This window comes from Oryctolagus cuniculus, chromosome X, assembly GCF_964237555.1.
Source record: "Oryctolagus cuniculus chromosome X, mOryCun1.1, whole genome shotgun sequence".
Classification (NCBI taxonomy): Eukaryota; Metazoa; Chordata; class Mammalia; order Lagomorpha; family Leporidae; genus Oryctolagus; species Oryctolagus cuniculus.
Window position 1 is genome coordinate 90,400,445 of NC_091453.1, and position 22,439 is coordinate 90,422,883.

General features: G+C 40.7%; 2 protein-coding genes across 18 annotated transcripts in view; both read right to left on the minus strand.

Annotated features, from left to right (window-relative positions):
* Positions 1-22,439, minus strand: part of GPRASP3 (G protein-coupled receptor associated sorting protein family member 3) — a 107,144-nt gene that overhangs the window by 34,565 nt on the left and 50,140 nt on the right. The gene's annotated exons all lie outside the window — the stretch shown is intronic.
* The window catches only part of GPRASP2 (G protein-coupled receptor associated sorting protein 2), an 87,421-nt gene that overhangs the window by 14,843 nt on the left and 50,139 nt on the right, over positions 1-22,439 (minus strand). The window contains exon 2 of one of the 4 annotated variants that reach the window (XM_070066441.1): positions 21,247-21,379. The exons of the other annotated variants lie outside the window; for them this stretch is intronic. Within the exon in view, the coding sequence (XP_069922542.1) occupies positions 21,247-21,379 (133 nt within the window). The remainder of the gene's footprint in view (positions 1-21,246; positions 21,380-22,439) is intronic. 4 annotated transcript variants of the gene reach the window in all.

Sequence of the window (22,439 nt, forward strand, 5' to 3'; positions counted from 1 at the left end):
AGGCCAGGGCTGTGCCACAGTGCCAGCCCCACGTCCTTGTTTTATTACAAATCTCTATACTTTTTATTTATTTTGCTTTATTTCTCCTCATCATTCCTTATGATTTGTGTTTCTTCCACAATGCATACAAATAGACACACACAGCCCTGTAGATCCTATTGCTATAAACATAATTTTTTGTGGGAGTAGCAGGAAGGCAAATTCATTCATTCCTTGTCAGAATGAGTCAAATGGTGCACATGGAACATATACTTTAACAAATGAAAATAACTAAAAAGATGTTTGCATTAGTTGCCACAAACTGGAAGATTTAAAACAAAAATTTATTTTTCACCATTCTGGAAGGAAGAAGTCCAAAATAAGAATGATTAGGTCCATATCAAGGTTTTGCCAGGACTGTACTCTTTCCAGAGGCTCTTCGAAAGCCTTTCTGTCTTTGTGGTCAAACTCCCTTCTGCTCTTCTGTGTGTGTTCTTCTGTGTGTGAAGGTTCCCTGTGCCTGTTAAGAATATCTCTGATTGGCCGGTGCCGTGGCTCAATAGGCTAATCCTCCACCTGCGGCGCCGACACACCAGGTTCTAGTCCTAGTCCTGGTCGGGGCACCGGATTCTGTCCCGGTTGCCCCTCTTCCAGGCCAGCTCTCTGCTATGGCTCGGGAGTGTAGTGGAGGATGGCCCAAGTCCTTGGGCCCTGCACCCCATGGGAGACCAGGAGAAGCACCTGGCTCCTGCCTTCGGATCAGCGCAGTGCGCTGGCTGCAGCACGCTGGCCGCGGCGGCCATTGGAGGGTGAACCAACGGTAAAAGGAAGACCTTTCTCTCTCTCTCTCTCACTGTCCACTCTGCCTGTCAAAAAAAAAAAAAAAAAAGAATATTTGTGATTGCATTTAAAGCCCTATATGATAACCGAGGATTTCCTAATCTTAAAACACTTACTTTAATCACACTTGCAAAAACCTCTTTTTTCCTTATAAGGTAATAGACACAGATTAAAGGAATTAGGATGTGCATATGATTTTGACAACACTTCAGCCTACTACAATGTTCATCATCACATTATTATATGGAAAAATAATAATCCCAAATGATTAACAATATGGATTGGTTCAATCATGTCACAATCATACAATGAAATCCCATGTAATTATTAAAACTGAGCTATAGGAGACCAGCGCTATGATGTACTAGGCTAAGCCTATGCCTGCGATGCTGGCATCCCATAGGGGCGCTGGTTCGTGTCCTGGCTGCTTCTCTTCTGATCCAGCTCCCTCCTTATGTCCTGGGAAAGCAGCAGCAGATGGCCCAAGTCTTTGGGTCCCTGCACCTGCATGGGAGACCTAGAAGAAGCTCCTGACTCCTGGGTTCTGATCAGCCCAGCACCAGCCTTCACAGTCATTTGGGGAGTGAAGCAGCAGATGGAAGACCTCTCTCTCTCCCCCTCTCTCTGTCTGGTTTCTAAAAATGAGCAATTATTTAAAAATAAATTTTTAAATCAAACTTTTCAAAAACTAAAAATATAAAGAACTACCAGTATTTAAAAAGATATGGCTGGCGCCGTGCCTCAGTAGGCTAATCCTCCGCCTTGCAGCGCCGGCACACCGGGTTCTAGTCCCGGTTGGGGCACCGGATTCTGTCCCGGTTGCCCCTCTTCCAGGCCAGCTCTCTGCTGTGGCCAGGGAGTGCAGAGGAGGATGGCCCAGGTACTTGGGCCCTGCACCCCATGGGAGACCAGGATAAGTACCTGGCTCCTGCCATCGGATCAGCGCGGTGCGCCGGCCGCAGCGCGCCGGCCGCGGCGGCCATTGGAGGGTGAACCAACGGCAAAGGAAGACCTTTCTTTCTGTCTCTCTATCTCACTGTCCACTCTGCCTGTCAATTAGAATTAGATGATGTAATACATTATTAGAAGGAATATAAATTATTACTAACATTTAGAATATTAATTTGAAATAAATATTAAAATGTATAACATTCAGATCTTCTGGAAAAAATTTTAGCTCTAGGACTTTTCACACAAAAATGAAAGATCTCAGTGGAAACTGTATATAGAAAGTTTAGTACTGTAATTTCTTTGTAGTAATGAAATGAGAAAGAACTACAATGTCCTTCACTTAGGAGAATGGTTCAATAAACTTCTGACACAAATGGAAAACAAGGAAATTTTAAGAAAAGTAGGGGCTGTCATTTGATCTAGCAGTGAAGATGCTGATTAGGACGCCCATGTAGCACATCAGAGTATCTAGGTTTGATCCTTGGCTCTGGCTCCTGATTCCAGCTCCTTGTTAATGCAAATCCTGGGAAGCAGCACCAGGTACTCAAGTACATGGGTCCCTACCACCCATGTGTGAGACCTCGCTCCTGGGTCTAATCCTGGAGCCTGTGTCCAGTCCTGGCACTGTGGACATTTGAGGAGTGAACCATTAGATGGAAGTGTGCTCTCTCTCTCTCTCCCCATCCCCCCTCCTTCTGAAATATTTTTTGAAATAAAAGAGTAGATCTTCACATGAAAAGATAAAAAAGATACATAATGAAGTAAAAAGGCATGGAAAGATATATACCATTGTTAACTTAAAAATCAAGGACTACAATACTTTCTACAGGGAAAGAGAAAGAGGGAAGATACAGGGGATATATACTTCTGTGATTATGGATTTAATATACAAGCAGCACTGATTACTTCTAAAGCCAGAAAAAAACTGAGTTAAAAACCTAAAAACATGGAAATATAATAAAGCATATTGAGAAATTTGGTTCTTGGCCTCCTGAAGGAACGATTTGCCTACAAAAAGGGAAACCTCACAGCATTGCCTTGAAGGTGTAAAGATACATCACGTTTATGAGAGGCAAGCCTGGTGTACATTTAACCCCAAGATCTTAATGATGTTGTGGCTAAAATATTTTTATTACTGTTCACTTGTAAATATTCATAAACTCCATTTGACTTCCTTATTGTATAGGTTATTCTGAAGTCCACTCAGATTTCAAATTTTATTTCTAGTTGTCATTTTGTTATTAATTTCTAGATTATTTATAATCAAAGAATGTGATCTATATAACAATCCTTTGAAATTTTTTGGGATTTGTTATATAGCCTATTTCAGTAATTAGTTTCTGGAAAATACTCAATCATATCTGGTACATACTCCAAAATTTGCCAATTGTTTCAAAAATCAGCTGATCACAAGTTCTAAACCAAGGATGGGACTGGCGTTCTGGTATAGCAGGTAGAGCCCCCACCTACAGTGCCAGCATCCCACATGGTTTGAGTCCCAGCTGCTCCACTTCCAATCGAGCTCTCTGCTATGGCCTGGGAAGGCAGTGAAAGATGGCCCGAGTTCTTCAGCCCCTGCACCCACGTAGGAGACCCAGAAGTGAAGAAGCTCCCGGTTCCTGGCTTTGGATCAGCCTAGCTCTGATTGTTGCGGCCATTTGGGGAATGAACCAGCAGATGGAAGACCTCTTTCTCATTGACTTTTTGAAGTGACCAGGCTGATTGTTTTGCATATAATTTCCCAAATTTAAGATGTCTTTGATTGAATATTTGTAATGTTTTTTCTCTTATTAATACTTATCTTGTGTTTCCTGTTACCTAGAGATAGCTCCAAATGCTACATTTGTATTAACCATTTTTTCCTCTCTCAATCACTGGAGGTAGGATTCTAGACTGACAGTTTTCTTTTCTATATTGAGAATTTAATTTCATTGTCTGCTGGCCTCCATTTCTGCTGTTGAGAATGAGTTGAATATATAATGTATGATATTTGAATTAATTTATTTTCTCTAGCTCCTGTTAATATCATATATCAGCTTACTAGCTGCAGCTTTACTATAGTATGTTAGGTGTATATACCTTCTTATTATATTGCTTGAGATTCACTGGGGTTTTTGAATATGTGGCTTTAACCAATTCTGAAAACACCAACCACTTTCTCTTCAAATGTAACCTCTGTCTCATGATGTTTCTCCCTTCTCTTGGAAATATTTTGTGTCTTAATACTAACTGTAGAAAATTTTCATCAAATCTAAAGTCTGCTTAACCACTTTTCTCTTCATCTGGTTTTAATATACTGTAAAATTTCCATTTCAATCTAGTGTATCCTTTTGCTTTGTAGAACCTCTATGTGTATTTACTTTTCTAATACATTTAGAATATTTGTTGACATTTTATTGATAATTTCAATCATTCTCATTAGAAGCTATTAAAATATTTTATATCCCATGTTATGAAAAACTTCCATATCTGACATTCCTGGGAGATTTGATTCTTATGGAACCTGTTCCTAGAACTTGATTTCCTCAGGTATGCTTTTTTATTTTTGACTATGGGGTATTTATGTTCCTGGAATTTCGTCTGTGGGAATTGTTTAAGGTCTAATATAAATGTAGGTATGCCAGAGATTTGCTGGTTTCAGCAATTATTTAGGTTCACTATTTGTGGCCTCAGAATTATCCACCTGATATTTATTAGGCCAGCCAAATAGTGTGAAATAAAACTGAATAAAATGTGTTTGGATTGGCATATCATTACATTTTTTTTAAAATGAATGACAGTATTGAAAATGTAGGAGTGGGAAACTCTCCAACTCCATCTCCATCCCTTCACTAAAGAGGAATTAACTTGGCACAAAGACCCATCAGAATAAATATTTTGGCACACTGGCTTCATAGAAAGAATTTGGGAGGACTCCCTCTTCTTCGATTGTTCTGAATAGTTTGAGAAGAATTGGAGTTAGTTCTTCTTTAAACGTCTGGTAGAATTCAGCAGTGAATCCATCTGGTCCTGGGCTTTTCTTTGTTGGGAGGGCCTTTATTACTGTTTCAATTTCTGTCTCAGTTATGGGTCTGTTTAGGTTTTCGATGTCTTCCTGGTTCAATTTAGGCAGGTTGCATGTGTCCAGGAATCTATCCATTTCTGATAGGTTTCCCTGTTTGCTGGCATACAAGTCCTTGTAGTAATTTCTGATGATTCTTTTTATTTCTGTGGTGTCTGTTGTTACATTTCCTTTTTCATCTCTGATTTTATTGATTTGGGTCTTTTCTCTTCTTTTTTTAGTTAGTTGGGCCAATGGGGTGTCAATTTTGTTTATTTTTTCAAAAAACCAGCTCTTCGTTTGGCTGATTTTTTGTAATGTTTTTCTTGATTCAATCCTGTTGATTTCTTCTCTGATTTTAATTATTTCTCTTCTCCTACTAGATTTGGGTCTGATTTGCTGTAGGTTTTCTAGATCCTTGAGGTGAATTGAAAGCTCATCTATTTGGTGTCTTTCCAATTTCTTGATGTAGGCGCCTATTGATATAAACTTTCCTCTTAACACTGCTTTTGCTGTGTCCCATAAGTTTTGGTATGTTGTGCTGTTATCCTCATTTACTTCCAGAAAGTTTTTGATTTCTCTTTTGATTTCTTCTATGACCCATTGTTGATTCAGGAGCATGTTGTTCAATCTCCATGTGTTTGCGTATGCTCTAGGGATTCCTGAGTTGGTAATTTCCAACTTCATTCCTTTATGGTCTGAGAAGCTGCATGGTATGATTCTAATTCTTTTGAATTTGCTGAGACTCGCTTTATGGCCTAGTATGTGGTCAATCCTAGAGAAGCTTCCATGTACTGCTGAGAAGAATGTAAAATCTTTAGCTGTAGGATTGAAAGTTCTGTATATATCTGTTAGATCCATTTGGGCTATAGTGTCGTTTAAATCTACTGTATCCTTGTTGATCTTCTGACCGGATGATCTGTCTATTTCTGAGAGTGGAGTATTGAAGTCCCCCAGTACTACTGTATTGGGGTCTAAGTCTCCCTTTAAGTCCGTTAATAAATCTTTTAGATAAACTGGTGCCCTGTAGTTAGGTGCATATACATTGATAATTGTTATATCTTCCTGTTGAATTGATCCCTTAATCATGATATAGTGTCCCTCTTTGTCTCTCTTAACAGTTTTTGTGGTAAAGTTTATGTTGTCCGATATTAAGATGGCTACGCCCGCTCTTTTTTCATTTCTGTTGGCATGGTATATCTTTTTCCAGCCTTTCACTTTCAGTCTGTATGGATCTTTGTTGGAAAGATGTGTTTCTTGTAAGCAGCAAATAGATGGGTTTTGTTCCTTAACCCAATCAGCCAATCGGTGTCTTTTAACTGGACAGTTCAGGCCATTCACGTTCAAAGTGACTAATGATAAGTGGTAACTTTGCCCTGCCATTTGCCAAAGATAAGTTCTAATATATGCTTTGAATTCCCTGTGATCTTTTGCTGTGAGGTTTCCTTCCTTGGTTTCCTTCCTTTACCTTCTTTCATATTGATGACCGTGTTTCTGTGTTTCTGTGTGTAACACATCTTTAAGCATCTTTTGCAGGGCTGGACGAGTGGCAACAAATTCTTTCAATTTCTGTTTGCAATGAAAAGTCTTTATTTCACCTTCATTCACAAATGATAGCTTTGCAGGATATAATATTCTGGGCTGGCAGTTGTTCTCTCTTAGTACCTGGGCTATATCTCGCCATTCCCTCCTAGCTTTTAGAGTTTCTGATGAGAAGTCAGCTGTGAGTCTGATTGGAGATCCTCTGAGAGTAATCTGACGTTTCTCTCTTGCACATTTTAGGATCTTTTCTTTATGTTTCACTGTGGAGAGTTTAATTACAACGTGTCGTGGTGAGGATCTCTTTTGGTCGTGTTTATTTGGGGTTCTGTGGGCTTCCTGTACTAGGATTTCTCTGTCCTTCTCCAAACCTGGGAAATTTTCTGTTAATATCTCACTAAAAAGGCCTTCTAATCCTTTCTCCCTCTCCATGCCTTCAGGAACTCCTAGAACCCGAATGTTGGGTTTTTTAATAGTATCCTGAAGATTCCCGACAATATGTTTCAGATTTCTAATTTCCTCTTCTTTTCTTTGGTCTGACTGTATCCTTTCCTGTTCTCTGTCTTCTAAGTCCGATATTCTCTCTTCTGCTTCACCCATTCTGTTTGTAAGGCTCTCTATTGTGTTTTTCATTTGATCTATTGAATTCTTCACTTCAGTCACTATCACAGTTTCCTGTTGTACTAGCTGTTTCGTTTCATTTTGATTCCTCCTTAATATTTCATTTTCACGAGAGAGATTTTCTATCTTGTCCATTAAGGATTTGTGTAGTTCCAGAATTTGTTTTTGAGAACTTCTTAATGTTCTTATCAATTTTTTGAGATCTGCTTCTTGCATTTCTTCTATGTCATCATCTTCATAATCTTGAATTGGGGTGTCTTTTTCATTTGAGGGCGTCATGGTGACTTCCTTGTTTTTATTACCTCGGTTTTTGCGTTTGTTATTTGGCATATTGGAGATATTTGGTTTCTTCACTGTGGTGCTTTTTCTTGTTATACTATGACTCTAGATTAAGTGTACTATCTGTTTTTGATGGAGCCTTAGGGCTTGAGATGGGTGTGGCCTGAGAGCTCTGTTTGGTGTGCCAAAGGTGACACTCCCAGGTTAGGCGTGGTAAATCTCTCTCTCTCTCTCTTTTTTTTTTTTTTTTTTGATTCAAAAGGGAAGTAATTCCGCACAGCTGAACGAAGTTGGAGGTAGTTAGCAGGCAAATGATATACCCACAGGAGCCAGAGATCGGAAGCTCTTTCCCAAGATCCCCACAGGGAATCTGTTCGGCCCTCAGAGTGGGCTCAAATTCTCCTTCAGCCTCCCACTGGGTTGCCAAAGTTACGGAATTGTAGCGTCTCTGGAGAGTGCTCACGTGAATTCCGTGAGTTCTCTCCCCCACCGTCTCTTTTTTCACAGTCTCAGTTCAGTAGCACCACAAATTTACTAGCTCCTAATCTCCTGTTAATTCGCCCCGCCCAGAGTCAGGTTTTTCTGCTAGGCTCAGGGCCGGTGCAGACCTGAGGTCGCTCTGCTTATGACGTATGTCCAAGATGGCGCCTGCTCTTTGTCTTGCTCGCCCTTGAGAGGTGAGCGGAGAGAGAGAAACCCGTGTCCGTACTAGTCACCCTTTTTTCTCTCTCTCTCTCTCTTCCAGTTAGCCTTGTGAACTTCCCCCCCCGGGGGTCGTTCCCTCTAGTCTCCTCTCTCCGCTTGCCTGCCGGTGTCTCGGGCTATTGAGGTTCGGCTCACCTCGCGTTCCAGCGCTGGTGTGTTGAGTCTGCCGCTGATGTCCCGAACTGTGGGCTCCCACGCTCTCCACGCAGGTCCGCTGTGAGTCACGCGTTCCGGAAGAGTTTCTTCTGCTGTTTCCTCCCCTACTCTTCCTTGAACCTGCAGTATCTCCACTTTTATTAAACTATCTCTCCCCAGACTATCAGTGTGCTCCCTTCCTATTCCGCCAGAACAATCGAAGAAGAGGGAGTCCTCCCAAATTCTTTCTATGAAGCCAGCATCACCTTAATTCCTAAGCCGGAAAAAGATGCAGCACTGAAAGAGAATTACAGACCAATATCCCTGATGAACATAGATGCAAAAATCCTCAATAAAATTCTCGCCAATAGAATGCAACAACACATCAGAAAGATCATCCACCCAGACCAAGTGGGATTCATCCCTGGTATGCAGGGTTGGTTTAATGTGCGCAAGACAATCAATGTGATACACCACATTAATAGACTGCAGAAGAAAAACCATATGATTATCTCAATAGATGCCGAGAAAGCATTTGATAAAATACAACACCCGTTCATGATGAAAACTCTAAGCAAACTGGGTTTGGAAGGAACATTCCTCAATACAATCAAAGCAATCTATGAAAAACCCACAGCCAACATCCTATTGAATGGGGAAAAGTTGGAAGCATTTCCACTGAGATCTGGAACCAGACAGGGATGCCCACTCTCACCACTGCTATTCAATATAGTTCTGGAGGTTCTAGCCAGAGCTATTAGGCAAGAAAAAGAAATTAAAGGGATACAAATTGGGAAGGAAGAGCTCAAACTATCCCTCTTTGCAGATGACATGATTCTTTATTTAGAGGACCCAAAGAACTCTACTAAGAGACTATTGGAACTCATAGAAGAGTTTGGCAAAGTAGCAGGGTATAAAATCAATGCACAAAAATCAACAGCCTTTGTATACACAGACAATGCCATGGCTGAGGAAGAACTTCTAAGATCAATCCCATTCACAATAGCTACAAAAACAATCAAATACCTTGGAATAAACTTAACCAAAGACGTTAAAGATCTCTACGATGAAAATTACAAAACCTTAAAGAAAGAAATAGAAGAGGATACCAAGAAATGGAAAAATCTTCCATGCTCATGGATTGGAAGAATCAATATCATCAAAATGTCCATTCTCCCAAAAGCAATTTACAGATTCAATGCAATACCAATCAAGATACCGAAGACCTTCTTCTCAGATCTGGAAAAAATGGTGCTGAAATTTATATGGAGGCACAAGAGACCTCGAATAGCTAAAGCAATCTTGTACAACAAAAACAAAGCCGGAGGCATCACAATACCAGATTTCAGGACATACTACAGGGCAGTTGTAATTAAAACAGCATGGTACTGGTACAGAAACAGATGGATAGACCAATGGAACAGAATAGAAACACCAGAAATCAACCCAAACATCTACAGCCAACTTATATTTGATCAAGGATCTAAAACTAATTCCTGGAGCAAGGACAGTCTATTCAATAAATGGTGCTGGGAAAATTGGATTTCCACGTGCAGAATCATGAAGCAAGACCCCTACCTTACACCTTACACAAAAATCCACTCCACATGGATTAAAGACCTAAATCTACGACCTGACACCATCAAGTTACTAGAGAACATTGGAGAAACCCTTCAAGATATTGGCACAGGCAAAGAATTTCTGGAAAAGACCCGGGAGGCACAGGCAGTCAAAGCCAAAATCAACTATTGGGATTGCATCAAATTGAGAAGTTTCTGTACTGCAAAAGAAACAGTGAGGAGAGTGAAAAGACAACCGACAGAATGGGAAAAAATATTTGCAAACTATGCAACAGACAAAGGGTTAATAACCAGAATCTACAAAGAGATCAAGAAACTCCACAAAAACAAAACCAACAACCCACTTAAGAGATGGGCCAAGGACCTCAATAGATTTTTTCAAAAGAGGAAATCCAAATGGCCAACAGGCACATGAAAAAATGTTCAAGGTCATTAGCAATCAGGGAAATGCAAATCAAAACCACAATGAGGTTTCACCTCACCCCGGTTAGAATGGCTCACATGCAGAAATCTACCAACAACAGATGCTGGCGAGGATGTGGGGAAAAAGGGACACTAACCCACTGTTGGTGGGAATGCAAACTGGTCAAGCCACTATGGAAGTCAGTCTGGAGATTCCTCAGAAACCTGAAGATAACCCTACCGTTCGACCCAGCCATCCCACTCCTTGGAATTTACCCAAAGGAATTTAAATTGGCAAACAAAAAAGAGGTCTGCACCCTAATGTTTATTGCAGCTCAATTCACAATAGCTAAGACCTGGAACCAACCTAAATGCCCATCAACGATAGACTGGATAAAGAAATTATGGGGCCGGCGCCGCGGCTCACTAGGCTAATCCTCCGCCTAGCGGCGCCGGCACACCGGGTTCTAGTCCCGGTCGGGGCGCCGGATTCTGTCCCGGTTGCCCCTCTTCCAGGCCAGCCCTCTGCTGTGGCCCGGGAGTGCAGTGGAGGATGGCCCAGATGCTTGGGCCCTGCACCCCATGGGAGACCAGGAAAAGCACCTGGCTCCTGGCTCCTGCCATCGGATCAGCGCGGTGCGCCGGCCGCAGCGCGCCGGCCGCGGCGGCCATTGGAGGGTGAACCAACGGCAAAAGGAAGACCTTTCTCTCTGTCTCTCTCTCTCACTGTCCACTCTGCCTGTCAAAAAAAAAAAAAAAAAAAAAAAGAAATTATGGGATATGTACTCTTTAGAATACTATACCGCAGTAAGAAACAATGAAATTCAGTCATTTGCAACAAAATGGAGGAATCTGGAACACATCATGCTGAGTGAAATAAGCCAGTCCCAAAGGGACAAATACCATATGTTCTCCCTGATCGGTGACGACTGACTGAACACCAAGAGGGAAACCTGTTGGAGTGAGGTGGACACTATGGGAAATGGTGGCTTGATCAGCATAGCCCTGACTGTTAATGAACAACTAAATACATTATCCCTCTTAGTAGTTTTTTTTATCTGTTCTACTTAATATGACTGGTTTAGATCTGAAATTGATGCACAGTTATTCTTAAGTGTTGAAAATTAACTGAAATGTGATCCCTGTTGAACATGGTGGTGGGAATGGGAGAGGGAAGAGATGTATAATTTGGGACATGCTCAGGCTGACTTGCCCCAAGTGGTGGAGTTGGAAGCATACCAGGGGATTCCAATTCAATCCCATCGAGGTGGCATGTACCAATGCCATCTCACTGTTCCAGGTGATCAGTTTCAGTTCACAGTTGGTCATGGTGAAGGGACTGGGAGTCAAAGGGAGCACATAGACAAGTCTAGTACCTGCTAACGCTAACTGATGGAGTAAATAAAGGGGAGAGTGATCCAACATGGGAAGTGAGAATCTCAGCAGACTCATAGAATGGCAGATGTCCTAAATAGCACTCTGGCCTCAGAATCAGCCCTAAAGGCATTCGGAGCTGGCTGAAAAGCTCATGAGAGTATTTCAGGCATGGAAAGCCAAGACACTCTGGCAAAAGATCTCTGCGAGTGAGATCCCAGTGGAAAGAACAGGCCATCAAAGAAGGAGGTACCTTTCTCTGAAGGGAGGAGAGAACCTCCACTTTGACTATGAGCTTGTCTAAACAAGATAAGAATCGGAGAACTCAGAGGGCTTCCATAGCCTTGGAAACTCATGACTGGAGCATAGGGAGATTACTGATGCCATAGACAGGAGTGTCAATTGGTAAAGTCAACAACAGGAGTCACTGTGCACTTACTCCTCATGTAGGATCCCTATCCTTAATGTGCTGTACATTGAGATTTAATGCTATAACGAGTACTCAAACAATATATTTCACTTTGTGTTTCTATGGGGGTGTAAACTGTTGAAATCCTTACTTAATGCATACTAAACTGATCCTCTGTAAAAAAAAAAAAAAAAAAAAAAAAAAAAAAAAAAAAAAAAAAAAGAAATTATCAATTCCCAACTTGACTCTCACTGGGATTAAACATGACGATAGGTCTGCTCTGATTTCATCATCATTTTAAAAAATCATCTATTATTTTTCACTTTATGTTTCTGTGTGGGAGCAAACTGTTGAAATCCATACTTAATGTATACTAAGCTGATCTTCTGTATATTAAGATAATCGAAAATGAATCTTGATGTGAATGGAAGGGGAGAGGGAGTGGGAAAGGGGAGGGTTGTGGGTGGGAGGGACGGTATGGGGGGAAAGCCATTGTAATCCATAAGTCGTACTTTGGAAATTTATATGCATTAAATAAAAGTTTAAAAAAAAAAAAAAAAAAAGAATAAATATTTTGGCACACTGGAGCATAATTTAAAAACTATAGCAACCAGAGACACACTTAATTAAAAAAGCTATTAAAGCTCCAGTCAGAAAGTATTACGGCATTTAAACTTACTGTCTACCATGCCATCCTACAGTAGCTCAGAGGCGGCCATAGGGATGGCTGTTTGTGTTCCTCATGTGGCTTACTGGAACAAGAGGGGCAATAGGAACTTTGTTCTCAGATAAATCTGTTTTTTTTTTTTTTTTAACCTGTCTAGAGGTTTCCAAACAGATAACTCAAGTGTTGCTGGTTTTTTTCCCCTCACTCTAAAACTGTTTTTTTTTTTTTTTTTTAGAACAAGAAATGAAAGAACAAGCAGTAGATGGACCAAAAACCCTGTGAAAAAAGCTAGGGAGGAGATGTGGGTTAGAACAAGCCTTTAACAGTACTTAGATATTCTGGGAAATCTATAAAGCTATGTGCACACCCAGGGAAAGACACATGCTCAGAAAACAATGGAGAACACCCGATGATTTAATCTCCATCTGGTCTCTAGGCTTACGCAAGCAGGAAAGGAAGGACTAGGCACAGATATAAATGGTCAAGCAAAGTAGTTCCCTAGATCACAGTCAATCAGCAAATACTGGGAGAGTTTTCACTTTAATTTTGGAATCTAGATATTTAAGAAAGTCTTTGTCTAGTAACTAGCTGGCCTTTAATATAATAGAATGGAGATTTCAGTGGCCAAAAATGACAAAGAATACAGTCTTAAGAATAGTTCATAAAAGTCACTAAACAAAAAATTTAGACTCACAACAAAACAACTGAAAACCCAGGGAAGGAGAGAGAATCTGATTTACAGTTGCCCCATTATAATAATACAGATGTACAGTTTTTGACAAAAAATGAGGCATGAAAATAAAAAATTATGTTTTTTTTTCACAGATAACCAATTAATAGCAATAGTCCCTGAATACACTTAGATATTGAATTAGTAAAAAATGATTTTAGGGGCCAGTGCTGTGGTGTAGTGGGTAAATCTGCCACCTGCAGTGCCAGCGTCCCATATGGGCATTGGTTCGAGTCCTGGCTGCTCCACTTCCGAACCAGCTCCTTGTTATGGCCTGGGAAATTAATGGAAGATGGCCCAAGTCCTTGGGCCCCTGCACCTGCGTGGGAGACCTGCAAGAAGCTCCTGGCTCCTGGCTTCTGATTGGCGCAGCTCCAGTCATTATGGCCAATTGGGGAGTGAAGCAGCAGATGGAAGACCTCTCTCTCTCTTTGCCTCTCCTTCTCTTTCTGTGTAACTCTGACTTTCAAATAAATAAATAAATATTCAAAAAAAGAAGTAATGATTAAATCTTCCCAAATTTAATGAAGATTATGAATGTACAATTCAAGAAGTTCAATGAACTCTAAGTAGGAAAAACTCAAAGATATCCATACTTGGATACATTATAGTTAAAACAGTTGGCCGGCACCATGGCTCACTTGGGTAATCCTCCGCCTGGGGCGCCGGCACCCCCGGTTCTAGTTCCGGTTGGGGCGTCGGATCTGTCCTGGTTGCTCCTCTTCCAGTCTAGCTCTCTGCTGTGGCCGGGAAGGCAGTGGAGGATGGCCCAAGTGCTTGGGCCCTGCGCCCGCATAGGAGACCAGGGGGAGGCGCCTGGCTCCTGGCTTCGGATCGGTGCAGCGCTGGCCGTAGCGGCCATTTGGGGGGTGAACCAACGGAAGGAAGACCTTTCTCTTTGTCTCTCTCTCTCTCACTGTCTAACTCTGCCTGTCCAAAAAAAAAAAAAGTTGAAAGTAAAATGCTGGAAAAAAGATAGTCTATGCAAATAGTGACCAAAAGAGAGCTGAGGTGCTATACTAACATCATATAAAATAGACTAATATTATTATAAGAGACAAAGAAGATATATATTGACAGTCAGTCAAAAAGATATGTAACAATTATAATCACATAGGTGAGTAACAACAAGGCCCAAGAACATATAAGGCAAAGACTGACAGAACTGAAGGGAGAAATAGCCAGTTTTACAATGAAAAGTTACGAGACCCCAATATCTTGTTCTCAAGAATAAATGAAACAGTTAGACAATCAATAAGAAAATAGAGAATTTTTACACAAACAAATGAGTACTCTTCCAAACCAAATCCAAACCTTCCTCATGGGTGGACTGAGGTAATAGTATGAGAATTTTATCTCCCTCCAACTGGTACCCAAACACACTACTTAAGCTATACAAATGGCACACAGTCTAATTGGAAGAGATAAAGGATTTCCACTGTGCATCTGGTTCGACTTACTCAGTCTTAGAGCCTGTCAGCTCCCCCAAAGTACCATTTCCTCATACCAACAAAGAATTTATAGGTGTCTCATGCAGTAGCAAGGAGAAAAGGGAGACTCCCTGAGAGAAAGTGCCCTCAGTAGCTGTTGAGATGCCCCTGGAATCCCAGCCATGGGGTCAGCTCACCATGAGCAGCACTGGCATGGGGGCACGTGCACACACACATACAAACAGAGAACTTGAATAACAGTATAAATAAATGAGACCTAACAGACGTGTTTAAAATACTCCACTCAACAAGTGCAGAATATATAGTCTCAAATGCACACTGAACATTCTCAAGGGTATACATATGTTAAGACACAAAACAAGCCTCAATATATCACAATAGGTATCATACAATACATCTTTTCCAACCACACTGATATGAAGTTAGAAATCAGTAACAGAAGGAAAACTGTAAAATTCATAAAGTGAGGAAATTAAGCAACACACTTAAACAACTAATAGGTTAAAAAAGCAATTAAAAGTGAAATAATAAAATGCTTATAAACAAATAAAAACAAAACATACAAAAGTTTATCAGATGAAACAAAATCAGAGCTCAGATGGAAATCTTTTTTGTGATTGGCTAAGAATGAATAAAGAATTTGTTACCCAAGTAGTGGCATAGCAGGTAAAGCTGCCACATACATCACTGACATCCAATATGGATGCAGCTTCATATTACAACTGCTCCAATTCCATAAATAAAGGGGAGAGTGATCCAACATGGGAAGTGAGATACTCAGCAGACTCATAGAATGGCGGATGTCCTAAATAGCACTCTGGCCTCAGAATCAGCCCTAAAGGCACTCGGATCTGGCTGAAAAGCCCATGAGAGTATTTCAGGCATGGAAAGCCAAGACACTCTGGCAAAAAGATCTCTGTGAGTGAGATCCCAGTGGAAAGAACAGGTCTTCAAAGAGGGAGGTGCCTTTCTCTGAAGGGAGGAGAGAACCTCCACTTTGACTATGACCGTGTCTAAACAAGATAAGAGTCGGAGAACTCAAGGGGCTTCCATAGCCTTGGAAACTCATGACTGGTGCATAGGGAGATTACTGATGCCATAAACAGGAGTGTCAATTTGTAAAGTCAACAACAGGAGTCACTGTGCACTTACTCCTCATGTAGGATCTCTGTCCTTAATGTGCTGTACACTGAGGCTTAATGCTATAACGAGTACTCAAACAGTATATTTCACTTTGTGTTTCTATGGGGGTGCAAACGATTGAAATCTTTACTTAATGTACACTAAACTGATCTTCTGTAAAAAAAAAAAAAGAAATTATCAATTCCCAACATGACTCTCACTGGGATTAAACATGACAATAGGTCTGATCTGATTTCATCATCATTTAAAAAAAATCATCTATTATTTTTCACTTTATGTTTCTGTGTGGGAGCAAACTGTTGAAATCCTTACTTAAGGTATACTAAGCTGATCTTCTGTATATTAAGATAATCGAAAATGAATCTTGATGTGAATGGAAGGGGAGAGGGAGTGGGAAAGGGGAGGGTTGTGGGTGGGAGGGACGGTATGGGGGGGGAAGCCATTGTAACCCATGAGTCGTACTTTGGAAATTTATATTCATTAAATAAAAGATAAAAAAAATAAAAAAAATAAATTAAAAAAAAAAAAAAACATCTGCTCCAATTCCAATCTAACTCCCTGTTAATGGCCTGGGAAAAGCAGCAGAAGATGGCCCAATGTTTGGGCCTCTGTGACCCACCTGGAAAACTGGATGAAGCTCCTGGCTCCTGGCTTCAGCCTGACCCAGAATTGGCTACTGGGGCCATCTGGGAAGTGAACAGAGGATGGAAGATCTCTCTGTCTCTCCCTCTCTCTCTGTAACTCTTTTGAAATAAATAAAATATTTTTAAAAAGGAACTCAAAAACTGAATTTTGCTTTTAAAAAGAGGCAAATAATAAAGGAAATTAAACCCAAATCTAGAAGGAAGTAAATAATAAAGATGAGAGCAGAGATAAAATCAATAGAGAATAGAAAAGCAATAGAGAGTTTAAATGAAATCAGAAGTTAGTACTTTCCAAAAGATTAACAAAATTGACAACTTTTTAGCTAGACTTGTCATGAAAAAACTCAAATTCCTGAAATCAGAAATGAAAGTCTAGAATATTTATGATATCAAAATACAAGGTTCTAATTCCCATATAGTCACAAAAACAATGATTTTAATAACTACTCATGGATGGGAAAACCTTTCATGGAAGCCCAGGAGTCCTGCTGAGAAGTTTTGGCTCCCTGGTGGAGAAAACACACCTGAGAATAGATGCACTGAAATCAGTAAGAAACATTTCATTTCGTTCATATCATCCCTCCCCCAAGGTATCACAGCTTAGTGCCATGGAAGACCTTAGCGCATGGTTTCTCTGACCAAGTAAAGTGAGAGCAAGTGAATGTCCAGCTACTCAAGTCTTCCAGGGAGCTGACAAAGAGGCACACTTTTGTCTCACTCTACCCAGAAGTCTGAGAAAATTAGCACAGCTGACTTCTCTGGGGACAGAGGAAAGTGGCAGGAGCTCTCTGCAACTGCTGCATAGATCTCAGTATCTCACCTGGATCCTAACTGGCTTATGGATTCCACTAAGAGCTCTGTGCATGAACCCCATAGGATGCCTTACTTGTGTACCTCATCTTCTTCTACAAGGCAACACACAACCCCAGTACTCTGCATGTTCCTCCTGTAGATGGTGAATCTCCACAGGCAGCCCAGAGATGCAACCACCTCGACTCTGCTGAGTGTGGAGAAGATATGCAGCCTTGACACTTCAAAGCCCTGCCCTAGGCATAATACATGGGAGTCTCTCAGCACCTGGCCTGGGTTTGTGTGGTGGAGAGAAGGTCCACAGTCCCAAGACTTCTCACTCATGGGAAGCTAGCAGATCAGAGCAGATATAAAATATTTGGAGGACCCCAAATCTCACCATTGAAGATTTTTCCCAAAGCCAGTAAGTAAAGATTGGAGTGATTGCACTTTGCTTACAAAGACAGAAACATAAGGCTTCAAGGAACATGAAGAATCAGAGTGCATCTTATGGTAGAGGCCTTCCAGAAATAAAAATAGAAGAAAAACATCCTTGGAATGGAATGTGGACATTATCTGCTTGCCTGTGAATGCTTCAACTGTGGTCATTATCTGCTTATTTGTAATTGTTTCAGCTTTTGCTTGCTAGCACAAAGTGATGGTGTTAACCCTTGCCAGACAGTGTACAGCTCAGTATGTGTGTGGAAGAAATATTAGGTGTATGTTCCTAAATTTGTATTTATGAAATGCATAAAGTTTCTATGCCTTAAATAAAAGGTTAAAAAATATAAGGAAAAACTAGTTAAACATAATCAGCAACTATGCATGCATGTGCAGTATTCTATCAATTCTTATAGCTGCCATTTAACATTAGAATATCCAATTAAATGTATGTGTATAACCATATATCAGGGATAAAGAAAGTAAAAAGATATATAAGGAAATGGCCTCTCTTTGTTCGGAGCTCAGTCATTTTGGATATTTTATTAGGCAGCATAATAAAAGACTGCTTCCTGGCCTTGGTGTCTCACCTCTACTCACAGATCCCACTACAATATGACATCCCAAATGAACAAAATAAAGCCACAGTGACTGGTGTCAAAGAAATGGAGATATATGAACTGCCTGATAAAGAACTGAAAAATAAACATCTTAATATCAACGACTATAAGAGAATACAGAAAAATAACTAAATGAAATCAGGGAAGCAATATATGAATAAAATGATAGGCTCATCAAAGAGATACAAATAATAAAAAAAGAACTAAAAAGAAATTCTGGAGGTAAAGAATTTCTGAAAAATTCAATAGGCAACTTCAGTAATAGACTCAATCAGGTAGAAACTAGATTTTTTTTAAAAAACTCTCGAAGACATATTATTTCACATTATTCAGTTACAGGACAAAAAGGAAAAAGGAAAAGAGTAACTGGAATACTATCAAGGTAACTAGTAGGCAAGCCATGGAAGTCCCAGGAGAAACAGAATAACAAAGGGAGAGAAAACTTATTTAAAGAAACAATTTCAGAAAACTTCCAAATTTGGGGAGAAAAATGGATATCTACATTCATGAAGTCCAAAGAATGGCAAACATAGTTGGTATACCTAAGAGACAGAGAGAGACAGAGAGAGAGAGAGAGAGAGAGAGATTGATTGATTGATTCACTGAGACATATTATAATCAAATTATCAAAGTCAATGTCAAAGAGTTTTCAAAGAATACTATTAGATTATCTCTTAATAGAATCTTTGTTGGCTAGGACAGAGTGGGGTGATATATTCAAAAGGCTTTTTTTTAAAAAAAAAAACTACCAACCAAGAACATTCTATCCAGTAAAAATATCCTTTGGAAATGAAGGATAGGTGAAGAGTTTCATAAAAAAGCAAAAGCTTAGGGAATTCATCAACACTAGATCTGTTTTATAGGAAATGCTAAAGGGAGTTCTTCAAGTTGTAACAAAAGGATGGTAATCAGTAACATGAAAACATATGAAAGTCTAAAACTCACTGGTAAAGGAAAGTATATAATTGAATTAAGAGTAGTCTAATACTGCAAAGGAGGTGCACAAATCACTTTTAGTTCTAGTGCAAAGGTTAAAACACCAAAGTATTAAAATAATTATAGCTATACTAATTTAATGATATATATACAATGTAAAATATGTAAATTGTGGTATTAATAACTTAAAATGTGAGGGGTGGAAGAGTAAAAGCACAGAATCATTTCATGCATTAGATCTTAAGTAGTTATCACCCAGAACTAATAACAATACTGATATCAGCATTATCACTCTAGAAATCAGTAACAGGAAGAATGAATTTTGAAGATAATATAAATATTTAGAAATTAAGCAGCACACTCCTTAGCAACAGATCAAAGATGAAATAAAAAAATTATAAAAAATTGAGATAAACATAGATATCATTTTGAACAAGTATTCATCCACCAAGTTACCTTCACAAGAGCTAACGAAGCCAGATGGGAGACCACAGTGCGTGGTTTAGTGTAACACCACCAATAACAACAAAAGATGCACTGAAGAAAGCAGGAAGGAAAATGCTTCCCAAGTTCCAAGCAGTGTAGGGTGGGAACAGACAACTTACCTCCTGCTTGGGAAAGGGAGAGGGAGGGAATTAAGTGCAGACCTTAGACCCTTAGACTTGAAATTCAGTTTAAAAAAAAAACTCGTGCTTCACAGGGCCTTACGGCCCCTGCCTCCAGGTCCATATCTACAGACTGAATCTTTTGAACCTCTTTAGCCAGGCAGCTAAGGAACTGCCTTGGCTATCCCTCCTCTAACTCCTGGTAAACAGCACAGAAGACTGCAGCCACTGAGGAGTAGAGCACAAAAGGGAACTTCAAGCTCTGCCTTGAAACTTAGAGCCCAGCCTGCGACTGTGCAGAGTGCTGATAGTCTGTCTCTTGGGTTGCCCTGACGTCAGGCAGCGATCTGCACCCTGGCAGGACAGACTTGTTTCAGAGTGTACTGCTGCTGGCCTCATGTGTTCCTGGGGTGGACCACCAGATTGCGAGGAGCCTGTTAATGGTGAGACTTAGGAGTGACTTAGCTTACTGCTTATCTGGGTGGTCAAAGGCATGCCTTTATTATCCTTCCCCAGGCTTGAGCAGACAGCAAGGAACCACAAGACAGCCCTGGGACTCAGTGCTGGGTTGGTAAAACGCAATAATGGCCAGATGCTATTGGTCCCTGTCCTTAGTATTTATCTGTAGAAGCAATTTCTAGATACTTGCCTCAGCATCAGGCAGAGATGTGTACCCTGCTGTGATGGACTCAACTTGGTATGTATCATTGTCAGCCTCCTGTGGGCCTGGTGTGCACACTTGAGATTTTTCTGGGCCTACTGATTTGCAAACGAGGCTATGATCCAGCTTAGTAGCAGCTTGGGTGGTCAAGGGGCTGCTTTAAATATATTTTTTCCGACCTTGGGCAGACAACAAGGAACCACAGTACTGTGTCTTGGGACACAGTCCTGGCCTGAAAATATCCAACACTGTGAAGACACCAATGGTTCCATTCCCTAGGTCAGTACCTGAGAACAGAACCTCTATACTTGTCCTGGCATCAGGGATCTGGACCCCAGGGGGATGGACTCATTTTAGTCTTCACGTGGTCCTGGTGTGCACCTCCAGAATTGTATAGGGCCTGGAGACTGTGAGAAGCTGGCGTGACCCTGCTTAGTGACAGCCTAGGCGGCCAACATCACCCTTCCCCCTATACTTGGACAGAGAGCAATGAACCACAGAACTGTCCTAGAACTCAGTTCTAGCTGATAGAACCAAATTTTGGGGGGTGTGGTGGCACAGAAGGTTAAGCCACTGCTTGTGATGCTAGCATCTCATATGGGCGATGATTCATGTCCTGGCGGCTTCACTTCTGATCCAGCTCCTTACTAATGCGCCTGGGAAAGCAGTGAAGAAGATCCAAGTGCTTGGGCCCCTGCTACCCACCTGGAAGACTTGGAAGAAGCTTCTGGCTCCTGGCTTTGGTCGGGCCCAGCCCTGGCCATTGTGGCCATTTGGGGGAGTGAACCAGTGGATGGACGATCTCTCTCTCTGTTTCTCTTCGTCTCTGTAACTCTGCCTTTCAAGCAAATAAATAAATCTTTTTAAAAAATAATGTTGGGCAGATCTTAACAGTCTCTATCCCTAGGCCAGTGCTTGCAGAAGGAGCCTCGGGACTATTATACAGGGCCAAGTGGAGTCCAGGGATCCTATTCTAGCCAGCATCATTTGTGACTAGTTGATGCAGCCTTAGGCCATGACTGTATCTCAGCAGCAGACAGACTACAGAAATGTAGGCTTTGTTCTTATGCCTGTGCTGGGTGGTTTGTGTAGGTTGAGGGCTGCAACGTTAGTGGTCACAAGACTGGGTATCTGGTCCCTTCACAACCCCAGGGAAGGCTTTTAGGGATGAACTACCCTTTTGGACTCAGCCATGATTCACTCTGAATGGCACACTAACTGGATCTGGGAAAAATCTGAGTTAAGGGCATCCTCTGGGACTTGACATAGTGACAGTAAACAGGCAGCAGATTTGTGCAAATCTCAACTTATGGCGCCATCTAGTGCTCATGAAGTGGCTGAAGTGTTCACAAGATTATAGAGAAAACAAGCTACTGTTCAGAATTTCTGGAAAGAGGACCAAAAGAAGCCAGATTATGAATACTGGAAAAAAGTTAACGAATACTTTAATGAACACATAGCTTTATACACTGACAAAAGTCAAGAGCTCTCGGGTAAGCATGTTCTCCTGTAACAAAGTAGGGTACCATACACCAATTATCTGGAATCTGATATTTTCAAATGCTTGGCAGACAAAATTTAAATAACTGTTAAGGAAACTCAACTAACTTCAAGAGAACACAGAGAAATGATTTAATACTCCAATAGAGAAACTTGAAAGAGAGATGGAAGTAATTAAAAGATCAAATAACCTTCAACTGTAAAGTACACTTAGTGAAATTAAAAACATTACAGAAGGCATTGATAGCAGAATAGATTAAACAAAAGAATCAGATTTTGGAATCCATGTATACGAATATTATAAAGGGATAATCTCCGAAAGATATAAGGTGCGGTTGCATTTCAATAGATTGCTTAAGTTGTTAATTAATATCTGGTTTCAAAATGGGCAAGAAGCA